Raw genomic sequence first — 25124 nt, forward strand, 5'->3', positions numbered from 1 at the left:
TCAGCAGCCTGAAGCAGTAAAAGACTGAAAAGCAACAAAACAGAAAAGCCACAGAAGCTACACAGCCAGCTCCCCAGCTCCTGGATCTCCCATGCTGCTGAGGTTGGCACTGCTGGTGCCCAAACACCCACCCCAGGCAGCTGGAAAGAGGTACCGCAAATTTGCGTCTGTGCCTCCAGTGCTACACAAAGGCCAACAGCATCACAGCACAAAGGGAAACAGTGCTGCTCTCCATCCCTCCATGGCTGCAGCCACTATGGGAAAACAAAATCTTTCAGTCAAAGATCCATCAAAAGTTTCCCCTCGAGAAATTAGGCTTAGAGTACATCAGGAGAAAAATAACAGCCAGTGCTGGAATGACTGCTCTGAATGGAGATATTGACTTTAATTGTTCAGTTACACCTTTACTGGGGAGGACAGCAGGATGCAAGTTGTGAAAAGCACTTCTGGCAATGTATGAACAACATCTCCCATCAGAGATGGGAGCTGCTACACAACTCATGCCCATTTCGCACAGAATTACACTTCTGGGGCATCTGGGGAATCAGACACTGTGGATGGTGCGGGCACCACGAGGCACTGACCACCCACGGGCTGTGTGCCCACCACTGCCTGAACCCCACGGTGCAGGGGCTGCTGCCAATGAGCAGAGTGGCTCCATCCTCTGGCCACGTCCACACCTCCCTGCCCCAGCCTGCACATCGACCTCCTGCCCCTCTGTGCTGCACAGAGTGCTCACACAGCCGTGGCTGTGCTCCTGGCCCAGTTCTGCCACTGCAGGGCCAGGATGCTGCCAGCACCTGAAGGCACAGCTCTGGGGAGCCAGGAAGAGTGCAGGAGGAGCGTGAGATGCTCAGCCAAGCTCTGCAGGGGCACTGGGGGAGGAGGGCACATGCTGGGTGCTCAGCCTCCAGCTCCAAGCTCCCCCAGCCCAGTCCGGCATGGCCCCACACCCCCTGCGGTACCCATCCCCGTGGCTGCAGCTGGGCTTTGTGCCTGCTCAGCACATCGACATAAGCACTTCCAGCTCCTGGTCGCAGCCACGCAGCCGAGCTGGGGAGGAGCGAGCAGCTGCTATTTTTAACCTGCTTGATCAGCATCCTGCCACGTCAACAGCAGCCTCAGCCCCGCTGTGCTGTTGCTTCACTGCCTCACCTCCACACACCTCTCACAGCCCACACCAGCCCATTTCCAGCATCTCATACAGCTGGACTTTGGTTTTCAAAGGATCTCTTCCCCCAGCTCCCTGGGAGTGGAATGCCTCTGCTCCAGCCCAGACTTCAAGCCAAGCAGCAGCTGACCATCAGCTTTCATGACATTGCCTGGTTTCTTCTTGCAGACACTGTTCACAGAGATCTAATGACCCTTGTAGATAACTGCTGCTCTGGGGAGGTTTCAGAGGTTTCCCCATCAGAGCTATCACACCTCTGTGCCAGCACAGCAAAGGGAGACCACAGCCCCAGCAGGGCTGCAGGACGCAGCCTGCGGAGTGAGCACTCTGCATCACTGCAGCCACCCCATCAGTAGTGAGCCTGAGTCTCAGCATTACCCGTTCCCAGCACTTCCAGTAATCCAGGATTACAGAGTCCCCAAGCAAATCTATTCTCTCATTAATCCACAGATTAGAGCATCCCAAGTCAGCTTTGACGCAGTACAACAGGAATGGCCAAGTTAGACTCATCGCTTTTGCAGTGACCCCAGGATTAGATAGGAGACACGTCCTCAGCCCTGCAGAACAACTGGACCACGTGCAGGGAGAGGTCGGGGAGTCCTATGATGTCTGTGTATAACTGAAAGCACAAAGGATGGAGTTGTGTAATCAGAGTACTTATGTGATAAAACAACCACTTCAAGGAGGTTCCTGGATTAATCAAATCTCAATCCAGATGATCCCCAGACCACAATTAACATCATTCATGACAACAAAAATACCTGGTAGCTCTCATCCTGAGCCAGGCAAGGGGGAAACACCTCACTTCCTGCTTCTAAGAAGACTATGTATAGATGGAAGAAAAAAGTCACTGTCACTGCCACAGAGAGCTCTTAGCAAGTGGGCACTGAAAGCAAGAAAGCTTTTAGGCACTCAGCACAGCGAGACTCAACTCCAGAGAGCAGCTGATCCATCCCTGCAGCTCTGTTGGTGCAAGGAGAACGCAGCGGCCACCCGATGTCACCTGGTGACCTGAGGGAATGAGTGGCCAAAGGCATCCAGGTTTGGGGGCATGGATTATTTCTCCCTCCACAAACCAGAACAAAAGAGCCCTGAGGAAGCTGTTCACAATCCAACGCTCATGGGGCCTGTGGGGCAGGGACTGCTATGCATAGGGCACATCTGAATGGGAATGGAGGGTGGCAGAGGAGCTACAGCTGGGAGGAGCGAGATTCAACTGGGAAAAAGAAGTGAGGGCTTAATGACAGATTTCTTAATGGCAAATCTATTTGGTTTTGGAAACACGGTTCAGAGCAATTAAAGATTCACTGAAGCACCAGCCAACACCAGCGCATGGGTGTGCAGGCAGGAGCTGCATCCTCAGCACCTGGCAGAGCCCCAGGGCCACCCCATGCTTCACAGACGTGACCATGCTGCCAGAGAGCAGGGACACTGCTGGAGGTGCAACCAAGGGCTGCACTGTGGAACTGAGAAAGCACCAGTTAGCCAAGGGCAGGAGCCAGGAGTTGCTGCTAGCAAGGCCAGGTGTTCTGCAGTGTTTCTGCGCAGGCATTCCCAAAGTGTTCTGCTGGAAAGTGATTGTGCCAGATGCCAACCAATACCTCGTTGCCTGGCTCTGGGGCACTGGCTGCAGTGCGTACAGCTGGGGCACACACCACGCAATGCACACTGCAGACCAGTCCTCCCACAGCTCTCCTATGTCTGCAGCATCGAGGGGAGAACTCTTCCCCTGGAGCAAGGGAACGGACTTTTGGGAAGGAAGGGCACCTGTCAGGCCTCGTAGTATTTCCCTGCGTATCATACCCGGCCAGCAGGAAAGCATAGCTCTCCAAGAGCCCTACAGCAGGGCTGAGCTACATGGGCTCTCTGCAGTTGCAGCGCTGGAGTCCCACAGCAGCACAAAAGGTACAGACAGAGAGGGCAGGAGGACCCTGTCCCACCAACCAGGCATCTGATGGGAGATGCACCCCATGGCCACACACACACACCTCCCTAGTTCTGCCACTCATCTGGTGTCCTGTTGGCTGAGCCCTGATGCCCACAGCTCCCATCCCATCCAAACCACAGAGTGCAAGCTCCTGGGCACCAAGCAGAGCAAAGGGTGTCAGCAATGCTCCTCTCGTCTGGAGGCATCTGCCCAACTGCAGCCATGGGAAGGGCTCAGAAAATGGCCAGGTGGGTGGGAGGGCTGCACAACCACAGCTCACTGCCCAGCTGGGGGCTTCAGGAGATGATGCTTTGGGTTGGGTTGTTGGCAACTGCCCAGCTTTGGGGATAGAGGTGTGAGGAGCTCTTCAGCATCTCTAGCAAGCACATCTCAAAGTGGAAGTTATTCAGATGGTCTTTATTTGTCCTATTTTTGACTGGGAGCTCAGCAAAATTTCTAATCAAGATGGATTTCTGCAGCAGAACAAAACCACCCAGTGTTCCACACACACAGCACCCACCCTGGGGACACTGCAAGGCCCTGGGCCACCAACCCTGGGCACTGCCTGAGGACCCTGGGCCGGACCCCCTGGTGGTGTGCACCACATCTCTGAAACTCAATCTTCCCTGGCAGCTAGAACTGAATTAGCACAATGGGTGCATCTCCTTCATTAGGATACTCCTGAGAGTCACACAAGAACAAGGCACTGAGTGTGTGCTTTTGAAATACCATCCTCATCCCGTATTTGCATAAAAATACCAGACCTATTTAAGTGACACTTCACGAAACCACATTACATAAGTCTATTTACTTCCTCAGCTGACACACCACAGACACCTCCATTTCCAAAACAAGTCTCTGCCCTCCAAGCAGCTTTGGGAGGATTTTTAACAGAAGGCAGGTTATCAACCAGATCACTTTAGGAATATGCTGCTTTCGCACCCAGGAGAAAAAAAAAAAGAATATTTTCTTTCATAATTTTTTTCCTTCACACCACACCAGTAAGCCCTGCCACTTCAGAGCACGCATGGCTTTCTGGGGCAGAATAACTACACCTAGAATCAGAAGCAGTGGATTACCTACAAACATTTCTGTCTATTTCATGTCTATGGAGAAGATTGGTGTAGTTTTCTAGTGCTATTTCCTCCACCACTCTGAAAACACCAGCGTACAACTTGGAGAAATTTACAGTGGATTACCAGACAGACCAGATCTTATCACTGCAACAGCAGGCTAGAAAATCTCCAGCTCTCCGAGTGCCACCGGCTGACCTCCCTGCAGGCGCAGCTCAGCCCTTCATCCCTCCCAGCCAGGTCACAGCAGGGCAGCCACATTCCATCTGTACGTGCTGCCTGCCACAGTCATGGCAAGCTCATCCTTCCACAGACCTCAACCAAGCTGCCTGCCAGTGGAAGCACGGAGCTCCCCTGCCCTGTGTGCACTGCCGCACTGGAAGCCCTGTGTCACATCATCCCACGAACACAGAAACAGAAACGTCCCCAACCTGTGCATGCAGAGCCAGGCCAGCACCACAGCCCTGCCCCACGGATCGAGGCACATGGGGCCGGCACTGGGACACGGTGCCAGGAGCCAGCAACACTGCAGCTTCACTCCACCGCCTCCAATCCTTGTCAGCTCTGAGTACTTGCATTTCAGCTACACACAGGCAGTGCCAGTTTGCACAGCGTCTTCTTGTGTAGCTCATCAGATATCCAAAGCTTGCAGTTATTATATTAAGGTGCCATTTTTCCAATAGATAGATTAACTCTCCTTGAGTGATGTCCTGGAGTCCACCAGTTTGGTCCTATGCTGCCTTTCTCCAGAGCCTTACAAGAATGAACCAATAAGGTGAGGAGTGTTTGGCTGCTAACCAAACAGCTGGTCAGCCTGTCTGTACTCTGGTGTGGACGCTGTTGTCAAAGTTTCCTGAAGGTGTCAGTTCTGATGGGAGAACCAATAACTGCTGAAGGGATGGGGCACTGGGTTTTGCCTCAAAGCAACCACATTTTCCTCCCAAGGCAGAAAGCAGGAGGGCTGCACCAGTGCTGATATGTGGCTGGCTGTGCTCCGGCTGCCTGCTTGCCATAGGTGAGCACTTTGCAGCTCACTGTTCAATCCCTGAACTGAGCACAGCCTCACCACCTCCCCTAACCCGGAACCACTACAGGAAATTCATGTCCCAGTGCAGCAGTGGCCAGGGCCCAAGGCTGAGCCAGGGCTGTGACGCCGCTCATGTCTAACAGGCATCTCCTCACCTCTGTAATACCACAAGTCAGAAAGCATGCTTCTTCTTGCAGAGGCTTGTAAGAAGAATAGCTCTGAGACAGCCATTTAACTCCTGTAACAACAATTACGCTCATTTATACTTCCTAACCCTACAAGAACAGCTATTGTCCAAGGCTACATGGGGAAGCACCTATACAATCATAAGATAAGGAAGTCTCTTTTGACCCTGTGCCCACCTACATCCCCCAAGCCTTCCCACTTAGCACAGCAGCTGTCAGGAATGCTCACCCTTGCAAGGCAGCAGCAGCATGAGCGCTTTGTTGCAATCAGAAACTCCTCTTCTCCACAGCAGCCCCACACGAGCTCTGCTGACTCCCACAGAATGGAACAGGCAATGGGACGATGAGCCCTGTGCTCACCCGGCCCACACAGCCGTGCCCTGACACAGCAGCCCCCCGAGGAACGGACACACACTAGTGACACACACACACACACACACACACACCCGCCCGCGAATCCGCAGGGAGCGGCTCGTTCTGCTCAGGCACAAACCCGGCTCTAAGCGCTCCCGGCTCTGCCCCGTCCCATCGGCCCCGTTTCGGCTGCGAGGCATCCGCTGCCCTTCCCGAGAATCACAGCGACGTCGGGCAGCCCTGGAGCGCGGCGAGGAGAAGGGCCGGGACTCGCGAGCGCTGCAGCACTCGCAGAGCCTTTGCTACTGTTACGAGCTTCTCTGACTCGTATACAACTGCGGGAGCAACACACCGGATTGCGGCTCCAGCCCTTGCGGTACCCGCTGGGGGACAGCTCTGACTGACACCCGAGAGGCTCTCGTGCATCCAAGATGTCAGACCTCATCCGCAACACCGGATCCGGAGAGGGCTGCGGCCGCAGCGGGCGGGTAAGCCGCGATGCTGGTGGAAATGCACCGGGTCCGGCGTTGCTGAGTCACCGGAGCGGGGTAACCGCAGCCCGCACGGCTCTGCGGGGCTCGGCCCGCGCCCCCTCCCGCTCCCCGGCAGCAGCTGCCGCTGCCCGGCGGGACGGCTGCAATGCCCGGCCCCGGGCGGGCCGAACCGCGCCGCGCTCCGGGGAGATGTCGGGGAGGAGGAGAAAGGTGCCGGCGGCGCGAGGAGAAGCGGGAGGACGGAGAGCGAAGGGGATGCTGCCGGGGGGCGGCCCCCACCTGCTGCCGCCGTCGCCCCCGGGGCGCTCACCTTCCGTCGCATAGCTGTGGTCTCGCAGGAAACTGCTGTTGATCTTGCGGGTCTCAACGTCCTCCTCCATTGACGGCGGGCTGGCGGGCTCGGGGCGTCAGCAGCCGCAGCCGCGGATCCATCATCCCCCCCGCGCCCTGCTCCGCGGCGGCCGGCCGCGAAATGCGGCGGCGTGGGGGGAGCGCAGGGGCGGTGGAGCCGCTGGCTCCTCCCATACGGCACCGCACGGCTCCGCGCCGCGCTGCAGGGCGTGCCCCGCTCCGCCCGCCCCGTCGGGTACGGCGCAGCTCGGGCGGCCGCAGCGGCCACGGGATGCTCCTACCGCGGCGGAGCTCTCGCCTGAAGGAGAGCCGGGACTGGGAACGCGGCCCCGCACATCCCGAACCGCAGCGCATTGGCGATCTGACCGCAGGCCCCTTTTCCGGCAGAAGAGGAGCCGCAGCGCGTAAAGAGGCGTCCCGGAGCCGCGGGGGTGATCGCGCCGCCAGCAGATATACGGTGTGCGCCCGGGGCTGCTCCGGGGGAGCTCGCCGTGCCTCAGCCGCGGAAAGCGATCGGGCTGCGGGGCAGTTATGGCTGCGAGGGTCAACGCACGCCGGGGAGCGGTGATACCACCAGGTGAACAGCACAAACACCAGGAACCACCAGGAAACCGAGCATCCTGCATCTCAGGGAACATTTCCAAAAGGACAGGCTTTGTTCTGGACATGGCACCAGGTGCACTCCAAAACGAAACAATTGTTTTTTGGGTGGGTTTTGAGGGAATAAGCCTTGGCAGTGACTGAGCAGCTGTCAGACACAAATACACACGAAGGTGATTTCCTCTGACTCCACCTCTGTTACTTACCGCATCTGAACTCAGAGGTCGAATCCATACATGGTGTTGATATACAAGATATCTCCAGAAGGGCAGTGATGCATGCCCTGGGAATAATCACGAGGGGGCAGGCACACCTTCATGCCTCACACCAGAGCCACAACTGACACACAGCTTTCCTTCACCCAATCGCTGCCAAAGGAACACAGGCACACAAACACAGCCTGCGCCCTACCGGGGTGCCCACCTCCTGCAGCCCCTCAGTCCCACCACAGAGCACAGTGCCACATCATCAGAGCAGAACTGTTACTGGGATGGAAGGGAAACACGGGATGTGAAGGGAATAGACAGGTGCTGGGTGACACTGTAAAATACACTGCTGCACTGCAGTTCAATTTCTTCTCCTAACTGTAGCACAATTAGAATCTCATTGGCAAGGTGCAGCGTTTTATAGCCAGCAGCATTCTGCTGGGATGGCCCTGCCTCCTGGGGAAATGTGTATTTCAGGGGAGCATGGGAGACAGCTTCTTCTGGTGAGGAAGCTGAAGGACTCCATCGTGCACCTTGTAGGCAGGGCAGGGCCGTCCCACAGCACGCAGCTGAAACAGCTCACAGGTCACCACAGACAAGTGCTCCTACAAGACCAGATATCCCAACCTTGTGAATTCCCAGGTCCTCAGCTGTCTGCTTCCCAGGACCAGTTCTGAAATGCTGTCACATGGAGGCTGATGTAAAACTGCACCTTGGAGAACACCAGCGCTTATAGGACCAGGAGCTATTGCCGACTCTGGGCAGGACAAACCACACCTCTGCACTTGTGTTCTTATCCACATCCATTTCCTGCCTGCAAAGAGGAGCTAATGGTCCCACAGTAAAAGATAGAAGAAAGATTAAACGCATATATATAGGCACACATATCCAATTATCTCTACCTACAATGTGTGCTTGCCTGCAGGTAGGCACTTGTACTCTTTGAAGGATACAATCTGACTTAAGCAATTTCAACTCCAGAAAAGATGAAGATGGATTTCTTTTAATAATCGAATGTTAACTTCCTCCCTTCAAGCCTCAGATGGCAACTCTTGGTCAAAAGGCAGCACCCAGCTCAATCACAAGCTCCAGAAATGGTTATAGATATTATTTTTGAAACATAAGTTCAAACCAGCAACCTCCTTCCCTTTCTTTCCAGCAGGTTCTGCTTTCAGTGTATTCCCACTTCAACATATGCCTGCTTCTTTCTCCTTTATTAACTAGGAAAATTCTCCTCATTACGCGTAATTACAAATTCATAAGTCCTGCAAAGTTTCTCAATACACTGTAATATATCTGCAAGCCACCTGTTTGTTATGCAATGTGCATAGGAGCTGCATCATGAAATCCATTTATTCTCAGCTTTTTAAAATCCAGGAACGAGCCTCCACAATATCTAAAAGCATTAGCTGTCCTAAGCAGGAACCCATTTGCAGATTAAATTCGCCAAAGGTCAGCTTGGAGCTGTCACTGTTTTCCAAGCTCCCAGGTGTCTCCACGTTCTGTACTTTGACATCTCTTGAAGAGCCAGGACACTTTCCACTCCACTGATTTTGCTTCAATTAGAATAGGCTCTGTGCATAGGTTTCTGCAGGACCTATACAGTGTATTATTAATAACTGAATCAAACCTGATTTCATTCTCAGCATGAAGCTCACATGAAAAAACTTCCTTCATCAAATCTGTTTTTACCTTCACATCCATGAGTATTATTCTGTTTTCCTAATTGCTGGTATGTGTTAAAAAAAAAAGAAAAAGAAAAAAGGTGCCTTTCTAACTGTTTAATATATTAAAGTAGCATTCCTTTTGAACCTCGAAGGTCTCTCTCCATTACCTTGGCTCATGCCACAAGGCGTTCACAGCCCATGGATTTTGGGGAACACCTAGAAAGGTACCACTTGCACTGCCCACCAAACACCAATCCAACCCAGCCCATGGAAGGACGTGCACTGCAGGTGAATGTGCTCCAGGTGAGTACCTCATGTGGGCTCTTCCCTCTCCATCTGCAGGTATTCTAGCACAGGGCAGCCCTATGGGCACAGGACAGCACGACTCATTTGAAAGATCCTCTCCCTCTGATGTCACGCAGTGCACATCTATATTCTCCATCCTGAATGACACTTTGTGACAAGATACCTTAAATACAGCAGAGCTGATCCAGAGGATACCACCACCACTGCAGCAATGCCCGTTATAACAATTGCTACCTTCCTTAGGGAACAAAGTCTTTCTCCCTTTATACATACAACAGTAGCTACAACTGAGCTAATGCAACTCCTTTTTTCAGTGTAGAACTACTCTCTATTTTCTTCTGTATTGCCAGAACTGCATGTGTAACATACGTGTGGCTGTGTATACTTTGGATACACTGTTCATTTCTTCCATTATTTTTATCTTTCTTAGTTGAGGGACAATCACACTTCCTTCAGGAACTGTCTTTTATTCTAGCACATGAGCTGATCTGGCATATACTCATTTATGTACTGCCTTAGGGTTCTCTGCTTCGCTCTTTTCATAGTTTGTTTTCCATTTCCATTCTTAGCTAGCATCAGGATTTCCCTGAGGAACTGGTCATCTGCTGACTGTAAGAAGGGTTATGCAGTTTGTTATCTACCTCATCCCTTATGGACATGGAACCATCTTATGTTTATCAGTGATGCACCAAAAGCACAGGTAGAGTTGCTTGTAAAGTCTGTCTCACTCCATATGTATACATACTATTTATACATATACATATATATATATGCACATATATATATTATGAATCAAAAAGCTAACTAAGCAGATGGAAATAACAATTGAATACATTTAAATCAGAAAAAGAGATGCCATTTGTGCATCCCAAAGAGCAGACCTGGATCACCTACTGATTATTCCATAGCAATCTGACTTGCATTTCTGCACCTGCAACACCTGCTGCTCTGCTGAGAAGGGCTCAGACCAGCAGGCAGTGCAGTGAGCAGCACAGCAGCTTCGTGGCTCACACAGCCCAGCACAGGTTGCCAGCAATCAGCCTGCTTGGCTGTGCATGCCCATCCATTCCTACCAGCCCGGGTTGTGCAAACAGGACAGATCCCACCACCGAGAGCCCTGCACTGCTATTGCCCACGTAGGCAGACACAGCCCATCTTCACAGCCACTTGGCCCACTGTCATTCAGCTCCCTGTAGCAAACTGCTTCCCTCGGCAGTGTTGACTCCAACCACATCCTGCAGGCAGGCAATGGGCCGATGCTGACCTTGCCTGTGCCAGTGACACACAGCAGGAATGCTCCCTAGGCAGCCAGCGTACGATGGGAACTGCACTGCCCCCCAGGACGTTTTGTATCCATGGGATCAAATGCTGCTCCTTGGTTTTCTACAGAGGAGTTTGATTTCAAATGCAGCTTTTTGAAAGCCAAAATGTGTTTCTTTTTATCCAATCACTCCTGATAACACAACAGATACCCTAACTGTGAAACTGCAGTGCAAACAAAGCACTTCCAGGGAAGACTTGTTACAAACTGCAGCTTCTATTACTCTACAGATTATCTCACCACAACAAACACATTTTTCTCTGTATTATTTCTCAACTACATCAGAACACATACAATGCTCCCAGAACAGAATCAGACTTTTTTTATTCAGGATCCAAGACTTCAATGTTTTTAAAGGATATAGTGTGAACTCTTCATCACATGTTCCTCACATCAGAGATATAATTAGCTTAAATAATTACTCAGTAAATAGGATTTCCCATGTCTGAAGATTAAGGCCACTTGTTATAGCATCAGTGTACCAGAACTCATTGAGAGCAGTTCATGCTAAGGAATAAGCTTCTGCTTGAGAGCAGTGCTACAGCTGAGGCCTCCTGTTGTGGTCATGGCAATTTGCTGTCATTGGCTTTTTGTCTGTCTTAACTTTCCATACAGTCCACCAAAAACAACAGCAGAGTGACAGAAATTGATTTGTATTGGTTGGATACCCAGGTCTGAGATCAAAAGAAAGGATGCAAGATAATACTGGAACACTGTTCATAGGGTAGCCATTACAGGAAGTCTAAGGCCTAATAACTAAATCTAGTGAGCACAGGGAGGAAAAATAAGGGCAACATTTTGTTTATGACATTTCCCTATTGATTTATTTCCAGTTGGTGAAGAAAAGTCATACAGTTAATTCCAATGCATCATGCAGCAATATAAACACAAAAACATTTTAGATTTGATCACTGTCTAGAACAACATGTGAATTTGCATGTGCATTTGAGCAAAAGAAATACTGTAAAACTATACTGAAGATAATTTGCTTATCTTCCCAATGGAAGCTTGCTTCAGCTTCGTGCGCCCTTCATCCGCTGCTCGTGGGATGCAGTGTGAACAGGCTGATTTCTCACAGAAACTTTATGGACCAGATGCTGTTGGTGCCCATTCCAGTGTGAACAGCCCTCCAATAGCATCCTTCCTCATCATTCACCACTATCCTACTTTAAAAAGTCTGGTCATGGAGCCAAGGGTGAAAAAACAATTCCACAGTGCAAAGACGACAGTCACACACCTCAGCAGTGAAGAAAACTGGAAAGCTACCAAACAACCAGTCTGTAACCCAGTTATCCATCAGCTGCCCAACCAGAAGCAGCACAAAGGAGAAAACAGGGTTATAGTTTGACCCAGAGAAAAGCTGAGTTTTTCAGGCAATGCATTTCTACAGAGCACTCAAACCCCTCAACCCAGGATGAAACATTGTCAGCATGACTGCTTAAGGTTTATTTCTATTAAATCAGCACTAAATACACAAGATTTTGCATGGCTCCGAAGGTGGATTTTATTGATTTTATGCTAATACAAGGCACCAAGACATCATCATTTTGAATCATCCTAAACTGCAGTTACTCCACTGCCTCCATTTCATTTGAATGTGGACTACACCGAAGAGTAATGAAATCACAGCATAAATTTAAGCAGGGCGACCTACATCTTACAATGAGCACGGCCAGTTTTACAACACTGCAAACCTTTGCACTGGGATTATTACATAGGAATCATCATTCTTGTCTTCAAATGTCATCTAGCAGCAGAACTGAGTAGAACACTTGGATACAGCTTAGCCATCCTTATAAAACTGAAAGCACACGGGCTAATCAGCCAGACAGGATTAATTCCCCAAAGAAAACAATATTGCACGTCTGGCAGAGCAGCAGTTCTGACCTGCACTGGGATTAGTTTGTTCTGCAGTCATCGAAGGATGGCTGCCCAACCATCCTGGTGGAAAGCTCATCGGGTAAGGCAAAATAAAACAAATGCTGGCTGCAGTACTGAAAGCCAGATGATTCAGGAAGCCCGGATCACCATCTGCAGGCAGATCTCCTCACTGACTGTTCTGAAATTCACAGCAGCCTGCACATTTTTAGTGACCCTCACACAGCAACAAAGGCACACTACGCTCCCTCCTCATTTCCAGCTCCTTCCTCACAGCTGACTTGACAGAAAGACACAAGTCTGCAGGCAACAAAAGCAAATTTGAGATCCATTTGAGTGCTGGAAAGCACAACCCCAGCCCCACTCATGCTTCATTTCATGTGGAATGTATTTTAAGCACAAAACTATTTTGGTATGAGAAAAATCAACAAGTCATCATAACATACTCTGATTCACCCACTTCTCTGGCACCGTAAAGCCACGTTGCTCTACAAGAACGGCAGTGTTGTCACAGGAGATGACAGCACGTGAATTTCCTGCCACAACACAGCTGAGTAAAGGGAGCAGGAATGGAATGCACTTGAAAGGAAAGCAGTTCCACCCATCCAGTGCTGCCCATTGGCAGGGTAGAAACCACGTGATGCTCACATCACACCTACATGTGCATCTCATCATTATCTCCTATTAAACTAAGCTCTTCAGATAATAATCTCTCAGCTTAAATTATGTTTGTATTTGAAGTATCTGTGTACTAATGAAAGGCCAAGAAGTGTTACGCTTTTCCTGTTCAACATCGCTTACATGAATGTGCTGCTGAATTTAGATGGCAGCGCTCCTTCTCCATGACTCAGAGCCACAAAGAGGGAACAGCAATGACAAAGTCAGCGAATCCAGCAGTCCATGGCTCCTCTTCACACCCAATTTCTATTTTTGGAAACCTCCAGGAAGAAAGACAGGATGTGAATGTTGTTTAAGGATATAAATGCAACGAAAGAACACCACGGACACAGGATACATCTAGAGAATGCTTTAGGACATCAGCCAGGTCTGTGCTCTCCATCCATATGACCATATTTTAACAAAACACAGTGATTGTGCTTCTAGATAAACATGAGAAAGAATACCTTGGGAACAAGAAAGGCACCATGAGGACCCTTAGAAGTTTGCACCATTTGTCAAAACGCTAACACTAAAACTAATATTTGTATGCCACTGGTATTTACATCTAATCTACCTCGTCGTGTGGAAAAACAAACCTGAAAATGTTAATTAATAAAAGATATCACGTCTTATTACCGTTTGTATAGTAATTACAAAAACCACAAATCCATCTGTTAAGTAGTCAGCAAACAAGACAAATGACTGTGTTATGTTAAACAGATTATAAAATGCCTCAGGGAAGGAATCTAATAGCCCTGACCAAACCATGAACCAGCAGCCTGCTCCGCCACACGGGTTGCACACGAGCACCAATACGTGTGCGTGCTCTCATACAGATCTGCTGTTCTCAGAGGCATTTCCTGCACTGCACAAACCAACAATGTGAGCAATGAGGTCAGGACGATATTACGTGCAAAAGAGTCCACATTGAAACATAATGATGTGATCATTAAGATTTTATTGTCCCTCAGAAGAATTACTTCCTAAAACAGACAGCTATCTCTACCAAGATGAAACTGAAACAGTATGCAAAGTAGCATTAAATCTAATTGCCCAATCCATATGGGAATGCAGTTACTTTAATCCAATTTAACAAACAAAATTGATTCTATTCTTGTCATGTTTCTTAATGATTTCTGAACATTTAAAGGAAGAAACACTCTTTCATGGGGAGTAATTGATTCATTTGTATGTTCCGTGGGCACTCAGCACAGTACCAAGGCAACAAAACACTGAGCATCTTACTCTTCATTTGAAATTCCGTGCCAGTTTCTCCATGCCATGACCACTCACCTAAAACAGTAACCACACTAGCTAGAAAAAAGGCATTGGTGTATTTCAGATGGTTATCCTGAGTTCACACGGACTAGAAACTCACTCAGCATGGCCTGTAGCAGTACACACCAGAACTCTGCAGAAAGATGCCCTGAGAAGAGATTACACACAGCTTCTCCTGGACAAAGCACTGATGTTGGCTCCTATGGTGCTGCTCTCCCACCTGCCTGTCACAAACACATGCCCTGCTTCATCTCCTGTAGCCCTCCTGTCCAACTCCCCACACCTGATCAGACAAAGGCCTAAAGCTAACTGCAGCCTATTTTATATCTACGCAGCCTCTCTAAGGTCTGTTAGCAGACATTACAGTGCTTAGTTTTTCCAACACTCACATTTATGAGAATAAAGCGTCAAGAGTGTGACAGAAACGTCCTCCTCACTCCTGCCCTCAAATAATGCATCAAAAAAACATGGCTGTGACATTCCATCAAAAGTACTTTCCTCGGCCATCTCAGTCACAGAAGTGAAATTTCAGCAGGGGCTGAGCTGCCCTTGGAAAGCAGCAGGGGAGCAGCTGTCTGTGTGCAGGCAGCAGACCGAGCTCAGCAGCGATGCTGTGGACACACAGCAGCTGCTCCAGCCCAGCAAGAAACCACGTGTGGTGTGGAGAATGCTGCCCCAAAACCGCACAGGATGGGAGCTCCTCCCCAGCCATACTGCTAACCATTCCTGTGAACATTCTGTAAGTATTTTGTTCCAGACTAAGACAAAAAAGGGAGTAAAAAACCAACCAAATATAGTGATAGAACACTGCATTTGGATACGAAACACATCCACAACAGAGGCACCAGGTCCTGACCTCATCCCCATTTGCAGTTAGTTTTCTATTCTCCAGCTTCTTAGTGCATAATGCCTTCACAGAGATGGTACACAGATTAATTAGATAATGTTTTAAAAGCCTTTTTGATACCATTTAGTGCTAAATGTCTTCATTATGCAGGTGGGCAGAGCAGCTGGAATAGCCACAAGGGGAAGATATTTGTGGCAGAGATCAGACTGTGGTGGAAGAACCAGGCTGGATTGCACTGAGCTCAGATATGTGGGAAGAGATCCTCGGTAATAAACTGGTAAGGGCTGAGTCCTGCGAGCCATGGAGCATCTGCTGCCCTCTGCACAGCCAGCGAGGCCGCAGGCATTCCGCAGACACAACCATGACTGTTCAGTGCTTTTAGGAATGCAGCCCATAAGAAACAGAGCATGCACACCAAAAATCACACGCAGCTGTACATACCTACACTGAAGAACATCTGACAGAGCCCAGGAGTTCCATCTCACATCCATCCCCACACAGCACGGCACCACACTGGGTACAGCCATGTGTGTTTGCACCCCTCTCCTGCACACCTGCAGCCTTCTATGCAGACTCACATCGCCTCAGCTCCACGCTGAGGACATCAGGGGGAAATTCTTTACAGAGAGCAGTGAGGTGCTGGAACAGGCTGCCCAGAGAGATTATGGATGCCCCATCCCTGGGGGTGTTCAAGACCAGACTGGATGGGGCCCTGGGCAGCCTGGTCTAGCACTAAGTGGGGAGGTTGGTGGTCCTGCATGTGGCAGGGAGGTTGGAGATTCATGATCCTTGAGGTCCCTTCCAACCCTGGCCATTCTGCGATTCTCCTCACACACAGACCCTGCTTGGCAGCTGCAGGACTCCACCAGCAAGCAGGGCCCTGGCACTGGGCACAGAGCTCCCTCCCTGGAAGCCAGACCATTGCATCCCCCCAGGCACCATGATGGCCTTCTCCCTCTGCCATCACATAGAGTTGGTGACTCACACCTCCAGCTCCCAACCAAATCCAGAGTAGGAGCAGAAGAAACAGAGGAAAGCAGGTCTGATGGCCACACATATAAACATTCAGTGTGGTCTTACAAGCTCCATTTCCAGAAGAAACTGAGCTTAAAAGTCACATTATTCTGCAAAAATGCATAGAAAGAAAAAACAAAAAGCATCGCTGGAAATGGCTCTGCATAAGGACAAGAACCGATGATGTGAAAGGACCAGAATTTGTAAGAGCTAAGATCAGTGATAATTTCTATTGCTGAGATAATAGGTGGCCTACAGCCACAGCCAGCTGAGCACTCCCAAACCTTCTGCTGCAAAAGGAGAACAAAATAAAGACTACTGAACTGTGTGCTGGAAAACATTACTGAGTGCCTCAAACTCGCATGTGAAAGGAATTGCTGATTCTGAATAAATCCACCATATGGCTTTACAAAGCTGATAAAGCACTTATTTCCCAAATATAGCAAGATCAGCCCACGATGGCCTGCTTTTCTTTTATCATCTGCATGAGGAAATCATTCATAGTATCAAATACAGTTTTTTAGACTGCCATCAAATAGTCACTAGCCTTTCACAAGAACGGTGTTATGTGTATTGCAATTGCACCAGCACATCTTCACCGTGTTTTCAAAACATTTAAGTAATTTTTAGACTTTTTTAATGACTTTGCTGCAGCAAATCTGCCTTCAGAAAAAGAGAAAGGTTAAATCTCAGACTCCTGTTTCCATGAATGTTTCCACTGAGTTGATACACTTGGGCTCATGGCTCCTCTTGCACTTCAACACAGTAATTCATAGAATTCTCAGCTGGGTTCAGTGCAGAACAACCAAGCAGCTGCAGGCTGTCACTGGGCATTCACCACCCAGCCCCACTTCGCACCTCCAGGTCTCACCAGGGTCACAGTGCAGAGCACTGCAGGGCAGGTCCTGCAACGGTGCACGAGGCCAAGCTGTTGATTCGAGAACAGAGGCAAGTTCCCTGCTTGCTCCTTACAGGTAGTCATCCTGCCAGCCCCAAAAGCACTGAGTTGCATCTCAAGGTACAGGAGGAGGAAATGGATCTGCTCAGGGGCAATGCTTCCCGGCCAGCTGCTTCCCCTCCTGGCTGCACAGCCTCAGTCAGGTCTGTTCAGAGCAGGAGGATAACAGAAGGGTACCTTAGTGCCAATTTAAGGGCTCACTAAATATAGATAAAGGAACACCAGCAAGCTACAGCTGAACCCACGTTTAGTGACATAACAGAAACAATTCTGGAGCCCTAGAAATGTGCTCTTAAGTGTGCTCCTTTGTGTTGCTGAAGCTGGTTTGACATGCAGAACTGCAGGAAGCCTTAGCACTGGGCAGCCAGGAAAGCAGTGGTTGTGCTGGGATTTCTGATTAGAACCAGAGCAGGAAAGGGAATGACACCAACACAAATGGGGAGAAGAAAAATCACTTCTAAAACCCTCTGATGATAGGGTGGAATATCTGCAACTAAAAGTATCTTTGATATAAACAAACAGCCAACCTGAGCAGCACCATTGTGACTGAAGGAGGAAGCAGTTCAGCTGCCTGCAGGCACTCAGGATGACCCGATCAGTGCAGAAGGGCCACAGAGCACAGAAAGGATGCAGTGCAGCTCAGCCCTGCAGTTCAGATGATGCTGCCCAGAACTTGACAGCCCCATCAGATGTATCACAGGCCATGACCCTATGGACCCTCCCATCCAGGAGGGCTCCGAGGGAAGGGGCAGCTTTCCCACAGACAGTGCAGCCAGAACTCATCCATGACAACTGCTATGTGTTTCTGTGCTTCTGATACCAAATGCATAAAGGCTATTCTACCTGAAGCCAATATCAGCCAGCCATCGTTATGCTTCTGGTCCGAGCACCTCCCTGCAGATGCTTTGCAGTGATTTACAGCATCACCCCAACAAGTTCCTGTGCTGCTATATGAAACCAAGGACCTCATAGTATGTCAGTGCTCAGACTCACCGGAGAGCTGCCTGCCATCCCAGAGCCCAAACAAAGGATATTACTTTATTTACAAAAATAAACAAGTAAGCAAAAATACAAAATCATGAGAGAACATATTCTCCCAGCCTGGAAACACAGGAGAAGGCCCACAAAACACCCTTAGTAAGCAGCTTATGTAAACAGTGTGCAACTCTAATAACCAGCTCCCCCGGCAGCACTAATCCTAGATCCATCCTTTCAATCTCATCTTAATTAAACTCAAAAAGCCTACAGACTCAGCCTGGGAGTGGATGTGGGGCAGGAGACCATTTGCAGTGACAAATACTGGAATTTCCGAGCTTTCAGCTTTCCCTTACAGAGAGCAGGTTGCTAACATGCAAAGCTTCATACAGCCTGGTCCAGGCGTACTTCACCTGAGATCTACAGCCCCAGCAGCACCAGACACCCAACCACATCCAGGCAAAGAGAGACCTCAGGGCCTCAGCGTGAGTGTGAGGGACTGTCCTCAGCTCATCCAAAGGGACCCAAAGGCAAAGTGTGAAAAACCTCCTCAACTGTGCTCATCCAGACATCTCTTCTGGGCCCGAGTAGGATATGGAGATTAATTCCTTTCTAATAGCAGCTCAGTATCAAACCAATGAGAATTTAAAATGCAACTCAATCCAAACTCCATCCAATAGCTTTGGGAGAGCACAAATAAGGTCACATTTTAGTTTGGGAAATTAGTGCCTACGAAGCACTTTTGTAGCAATAAGATGGTCTCCAGCTCAGGCATCATCTAAGCCTAGAATTTACTGCCTTATATTTTCCAAATTAAAAAATAGTACCACTTCAGGGTAGTTGTATCAATTATAGCTGTAAGCTTACAATGACGTAAGAGCTCTTCCATGGCCTCAATATTCAAGTGTTTATGTTAACAGATCTCATTTATGCATACAAAGCACCTTTCTGTTGCTCTAAAGTTTAGAAACGTCTGACTTGATTTTTAAAATTTCAGCTTTAACTGAAGAAAGCATCAGCTGTGGCTTAGACCTGTCCTGGTTCATGTTGGTGTTCAGTGCCTGCAATGAGCTCCCAAACCAAAGCTCAACACATGCTGTGAATGGGAGCTGCTGTCAGCGGGGTGCAACTGTGCTGATGTCAGCTCAGCACAAGGGACACAGCAGAGGATCTTCCCCAGCAAAGCAGCAGTGATCATCCACAGTCAGAGTTACACACACAGAAGATGTGACACAGATCCATGGGAAGCCTGGTGGGACCCTCAGGGACAGCCAGAAGGACCTGCTGTGGGCAGGTGAGGAACACGATGTCAGCACACTGGGGCTGTTGGTGGCTGCAGAAGGATGCTAACCCTGGTGCCAGCACTGCACAGCTGGCAAACTGCCTGCCATAGCACCACCCCACACCAATCAGCCAGTGCAGCATCCCAACCTCACACAGCTGCACCTGGGCTCCTCCCAGGGGTGAGATAACAGAAGACAATGTTTAGTTTTCCCTAATGTCTACTTTGTTGTTGTTACAGCCTCCTGGGCCCACAGCATCACGTATCCTGGAAGGAGGAATGGGAATCACTTAGAAATGCACAAAGGTCTGTCACAGCTCTCACGAGCCCCTCTTCAGTGTGCAGGAGGATGCTGAGGGGTGGCAGCAGTCATTGACCTCCCAAGTGCCTGGACACAAACCCAGCACAGTGCAAAGCAGGGGGGCTCCGCTGCCCACCCCCCACAGCTGCAGTGCTGTCCCACAGCCCAGTGCCAGGCACTGGTGCTACACCACCCCCAGGGGACACCAAAAGTTCAAGTATGGGCTCAGATAATGAAGTACAAAGAAATCATCCCGAATGCATTCTCTCTGTCTTTGACTCTCTGCCCCTTAAAAGACAAAATTCCATGTATTAAAGAGAGACTTCAAGCTGAGTTCCTAATGGCACCCTAACATCTGTCAGTGCCTTGTGCACTTTTCCACACTGGAAGTGCTCTGAGAGCATCACCATTCAGGCAGAAACGTATCTGACTGCTTTCTATGGCAACAAAAACACACAGAGAATATAATTGCAACTATAAAGCTCTGTTTCTGTGAGAGCTGAAAAAATCATCCTTTACAGATTCCCAAAGGCGGTACAGAACAACAAAAAAACCTGTAAAAGTATATATGAATAATGAAAATGTTTTTGTTTTCCTAAGAGGCCTTGAAATGGACAAAGAAGAGAAAACACAAAGCAACTGCAACCACAAGGAAAGATTTTCAGCTCCTGAGTTACCACCACAAGAATGCGGGTGCACCATTCATCCCCAATAGAGAGAACAGATCTGTGTTTACCACTGATACGCCTGAATACCAATAACTGAACCTGGCAGTCCCAGACTGGGGCACCATGCCAGCCTGCGAGCAGCACTCTGCTATCAGAGCTCCCCATCACCTCCCGCATGGGCAGAGTTTGTTATTTCTTGTACAGAAGAATCCAGACAGGGGCCCGCTGCTTTCCTCCTCTCCCACTGAAGCTCATTTCCATGTCTGGCACTCAGCAGGAACTGCTGCTGACACATCCAGAAGGGCTGGACTGTGTTTCAACTCCACAGGAGTAAAGACAAGCAAATAAATAGAATTTGATGCAGAAGAAACAAAGCCTTAAGCTCGCTGGAAGGAGAAATAGTTTTCATATACCATATTTCATTTTCATGCTATACCCAACATTTTGGATAAAGTATTCCCCCTTCCCCCTCACTAGAAAGAGTCCATATCTTCATGGCTGCACAAAACTCCATTTACCGTTATGGAAATAACAAACCAGGCAGGATTTCTGCACGTGGAAGGATGCAGTGAGATTAGGGGGAGGGCTGATGCTCTTCACCAAACAGCAGAGGCTGATACAACATTCGATCCAAAAAGTTGAAGAACAGCTAAATCGGGGAATGCAATTCCTGTAGAAAGTTCAGTCTCAACTTAGTATTCTCCTCCATCCCCCTGGGCAGCCTGGGCTAGTATTAAACACAGAAGTTGGTGTCCTGCCTTTGGCAGGGGTTTGGAGCTTCATCATCCTTGAGGCCCCTTTCAACCTGGGCCCATTCTGTGATTCCATCGCCATTAAACTAATGGTCTCTCTAATTAGAGACTACCAGTTACACCAACAATATTTGCATACATACACAGCATCACTGTGCCTATAGAGCACGTACCACCCTGCAATATTAGCACTGTTTCAAGTGTAATTTGTGTGTTCTTCTCCAGGGCAATTCAGGGTAGCCACGGCGCTCCCACGTGCCGCTGCCCGCCCGACTCACAGAAAAACAAACACGTGGTACGCACAGTGCCGGCAACACCGATACCCTGATGCTAAGCATAAGGCTCATGGTGACACCCCCAGAAATGATCTGAGTGAGAACCGGTGCCTGCGGGCTCCCTGCTGCCAGGGCTGTGAATGTGGAGCTGCCACGAGGCACCCAGCGCCGGCTCTGCAGCGCCTGCACGGAGGTGGCACGGAGCCGGGGAGCAGGACGCTGCTGGCACTGGTCAGACTGCCACCCTCAGGCGCTTCCCTTCAACTGATGGTTTAACGCCTGCGATCACTTAAAGCGCTTCCAACAGCTGCCACACGAATGGTTTGGGTTGACTGCCCCCCCATGAAGTCCGCGCATCCCACCACCTTCATCAAACACCAGACTTAATAAAGGGCACCGCTGGAATTCCTTTCTGTGGCACTGCAGAGGAAGCCGCTGTCTGGAGCATGTGAGGAAACGACTTTTTATTTCTCATATGCTTTAATCAAAAATACTCTAAATGCCAAAATCCAAGCCCAGATGTGCCCCCAAGGCAAGCAGCTCAGTTTTAAGGTGCCTTTGGTAGAGCTACGGTGTTAAAGATCCCCTAAAACGCTCTCCCTCGAGCTTAAGCTTTAGTATCAGCTCAAATGGAAGTGAAAAAAACATCACAGCCTTCAGGGTCACCTCCAGAAAGGCAAAGCTTCAATGAAAACAAAGTTACAGTTACCTATGGGATCTGACACACAGACACTGCTGTGCTATTTCACAGCCTTGCTGAGAAAAGTCATCAGGGAATTAAAACTTAACTTTTAACTTAACAGGAAAGCCACATTTTGGCCTCTCAATGACTGAAAGTTGCAGGCATAAGGATGTTCAGTAAATAGCCCATTTAAATGCTGGTTCCATTACTTAGCATATTTTTCTTCCACTAAAACAGTATTTAATCTCCAGCTAAGCATCAGTTCTGTTAAGCTCCTGAAGCAGCAGATCAACATCCTTAAAGCCATCCCAGCAAAAGAGGCAAGTTGCTCCAGACTTCTCATACCACAGCTTGTGCTGTGCAGCCTTTTGTAGCTCTACTTCGTCAGATAGTGAAACTGAACAGAGACCACACGACACACCTGCAAAACATATTTTCATGTACTGCACAAACCTGAATGGTGAGCAGAGCCCACACACACCTGAGTACAGGGCTGAGGTGCAGAAGGATGTCTGGGACTCACCACAGCCCCAGGCAGCCCGAGCAGCACAGCCTCACAGCAAGGGCAGCAGCTCCTGGCAGCAGCTGTGCTTTCTGCACAGCCCCAGCTGCACACACAGGTGACAGAGCCAAAGCTGAGACGCAGATCTGGGGTCAGGGAAACAGAGGCTGCTCTGCAGGAGACCAACAAGTTGCCATTTTACCAGGTGGCAGAGATCATAACTAGTCTGTGTGCTGCTGCCCTCTGTGCACACTTCTGTAGCTTTTGAAGAAACGTGGAGGGACCTCAGCTGCGGAGGGAGGAGAGCTCTCTGCCACACACAGCTGCACAGACCCAGGCTGGCAGGCAAGCAGGGGCAGCACCCAACATGGAGATGGCACCCATGTCCTGGTGCTCCCCAGTTTGACCCCAGCAGGCTCTGCCCTCCCTTGTGGGGAAGACAACAGGGACAAAGGCATGCTGTCCCTCCAGGGAGTGGGGCTGTGCCCACCCTTACCGTGCAGCCCTGCCAGGCACTGCCCTGTACCACCACACAGCTGTGGCTCATGCAGACCATTGCCTGGGAGCCAGCCATTGTCCAGAGGCCATGAAAGGAACATTCAAATGTGTCATATTTATCCCATCTATTCATTTAAATCTATTTATTCAACTGCACGTTCAGCCCTTGAGCACTATGGCCACAGACAGCACAGCGGCTGCTCCGCACAGAGCACTTTGTGGGGTCCCTGCCTGGGGTCACAGCAGGTCCAGAGCTGCTGTCAGATGGGATCTGTTACAGCAACATCATCAGAGCAGCTCTGCTGGTCAGCAGTGCTGACAAGATACGCAGAGCCTGTGAAGGATTCCAAGATGGACAGCGAGCAGGAGGGCACTGCAGGCACCAGCACAGCGCAGCTCCAGCCCAGCAGCTCCCATACAGCCCTCCTCTGACCACCTCCCACCATGGGGCCTGGAGCTGCTCTGAGCTGCAACAAGGTGAAGCCCTCATCCTGGGAATACTTCTTAATTAATCTGATTGATGTGTTAACACAAAGATGCAACCAAGGACTGAAGATTCTCCCCAGAGAAAAAGAAAGCAGGGAAAACAACAATAATCCTTCCAAAACATCGTGCTATCTACCCATGTTTTCTTCCAGCCCTGGTCCAATACTCAGATCCCCAGGCAATGTGGAAAATCCACACTTGTGCCAGTGATCCTCCTGAGTATAGCTCAGAATAGGTAAAACATTAACAATACCATCTCCCAGCATAAAGTCAGCACTAATTCAATAGAAGGGCCAGATAGCAGCCAGCAGGGCAGAAACCGCAGCCAGGAGGATAACGTCATAAAGACAATAGAGATGGTAACTAATGAGACTCACACCCAGATGATGCCTTGTAATCATACAGCAAACCCTTTGTTTTCCAGTTCTGCAGCTGTGATCCATGACTTTTTTCTGCACCCCACACCACTTGTTGTTCTCTGACAAGTTACATTTTACCATTTCTCCCTTCACATCTGCATCTACAGCAACTCAGACGAAGCGTGGCAGGATTTCAAAGCCCTTCATTACCAGTGGCAGCTACTGCTCAACTGCACCACACAAAGCAAGCTGCATCATTCATGTGCTGCCTCAGTTTGGGGTATAGTTGACGTGGAAAGTCTCTTCCCCCCCTCAACTTTCCAAGCAAATAGAAATCTATCCATGGTGCAGTGAGACATTGTTTTCTCCCCTCCACAAGAAAGAAAACCAGCCAGCACCAAAGTTCCACATTGACAATTACAGACCTCCTGCTCAGCTTATTGCTGATCCCAAGGTACCTCCTCTGTAACCTCTTACCGAACTCCTCAATGTCAATCTACATTACTTGCACAAACAAAGAATGCAGAGATGAGCTGCAGCATAGTGCCACGCTCCTGGTCAGCTCTTCAGGAAACAGCGAGAGGTGCTGATGCTGACAGATGCTGAGTTTACCACCTGAGCCCACACATAGCACCGACTCAACTCCAACCTTCATCTCATCCTCATTAGAGTTAATGAAATAGTATAAAATCTCCAGCATATATTTCTTCTGAACTTCGTTTGAAAGCAGCAGTGATAAGTTCTCATTGTAGCATTCAGAATTTCAGCATTAAATATCAAAAGTGCATCACTCACATTCTGCGACACTAAAAACTGCATCTGCACCTTCACAGCCCAGATCTCCTGGGCACATCAACAGGTTTAAGGGCGAGGAGTCTCAAACTCAAGGACAATTACATCTCAGCTTCAGCTGAAGTATCCAAAATAATACTTGGGAGAGCAGCCAGCATTTATCCTGGAAACACAGCAATACATTTCTGTGTAAGGTCTGGAAGAAAAACACACACATGACCAAAACTTTGTAACC

General features: G+C 49.3%; 1 protein-coding gene across 3 annotated transcripts in view; it reads right to left on the reverse strand.

Annotated features, from left to right (window-relative positions):
* The window catches only part of PPP2R2B (protein phosphatase 2 regulatory subunit Bbeta), a 70426-nt gene that overhangs the window by 36800 nt on the left and 8502 nt on the right, over positions 1-25124 (reverse strand). Inside the window, exon 1 of one of the 3 annotated variants that reach the window (XM_031598518.2) lies at positions 6542-6725. The exons of the other annotated variants lie outside the window; for them this stretch is intronic. Coding sequence (XP_031454378.1) covers positions 6542-6611 — 70 coding nt within the window. The 5' untranslated portion in view covers positions 6612-6725. Of the gene's footprint in view, positions 1-6541; positions 6726-25124 lie in introns of those variants that run through there. 3 annotated transcript variants of the gene reach the window in all.

This window comes from Phasianus colchicus, chromosome 15 (genome assembly GCF_987193195.1).
Source record: "Phasianus colchicus chromosome 15, bPhaCol1.hap1.1, whole genome shotgun sequence".
Classification (NCBI taxonomy): Eukaryota; Metazoa; Chordata; class Aves; order Galliformes; family Phasianidae; genus Phasianus; species Phasianus colchicus.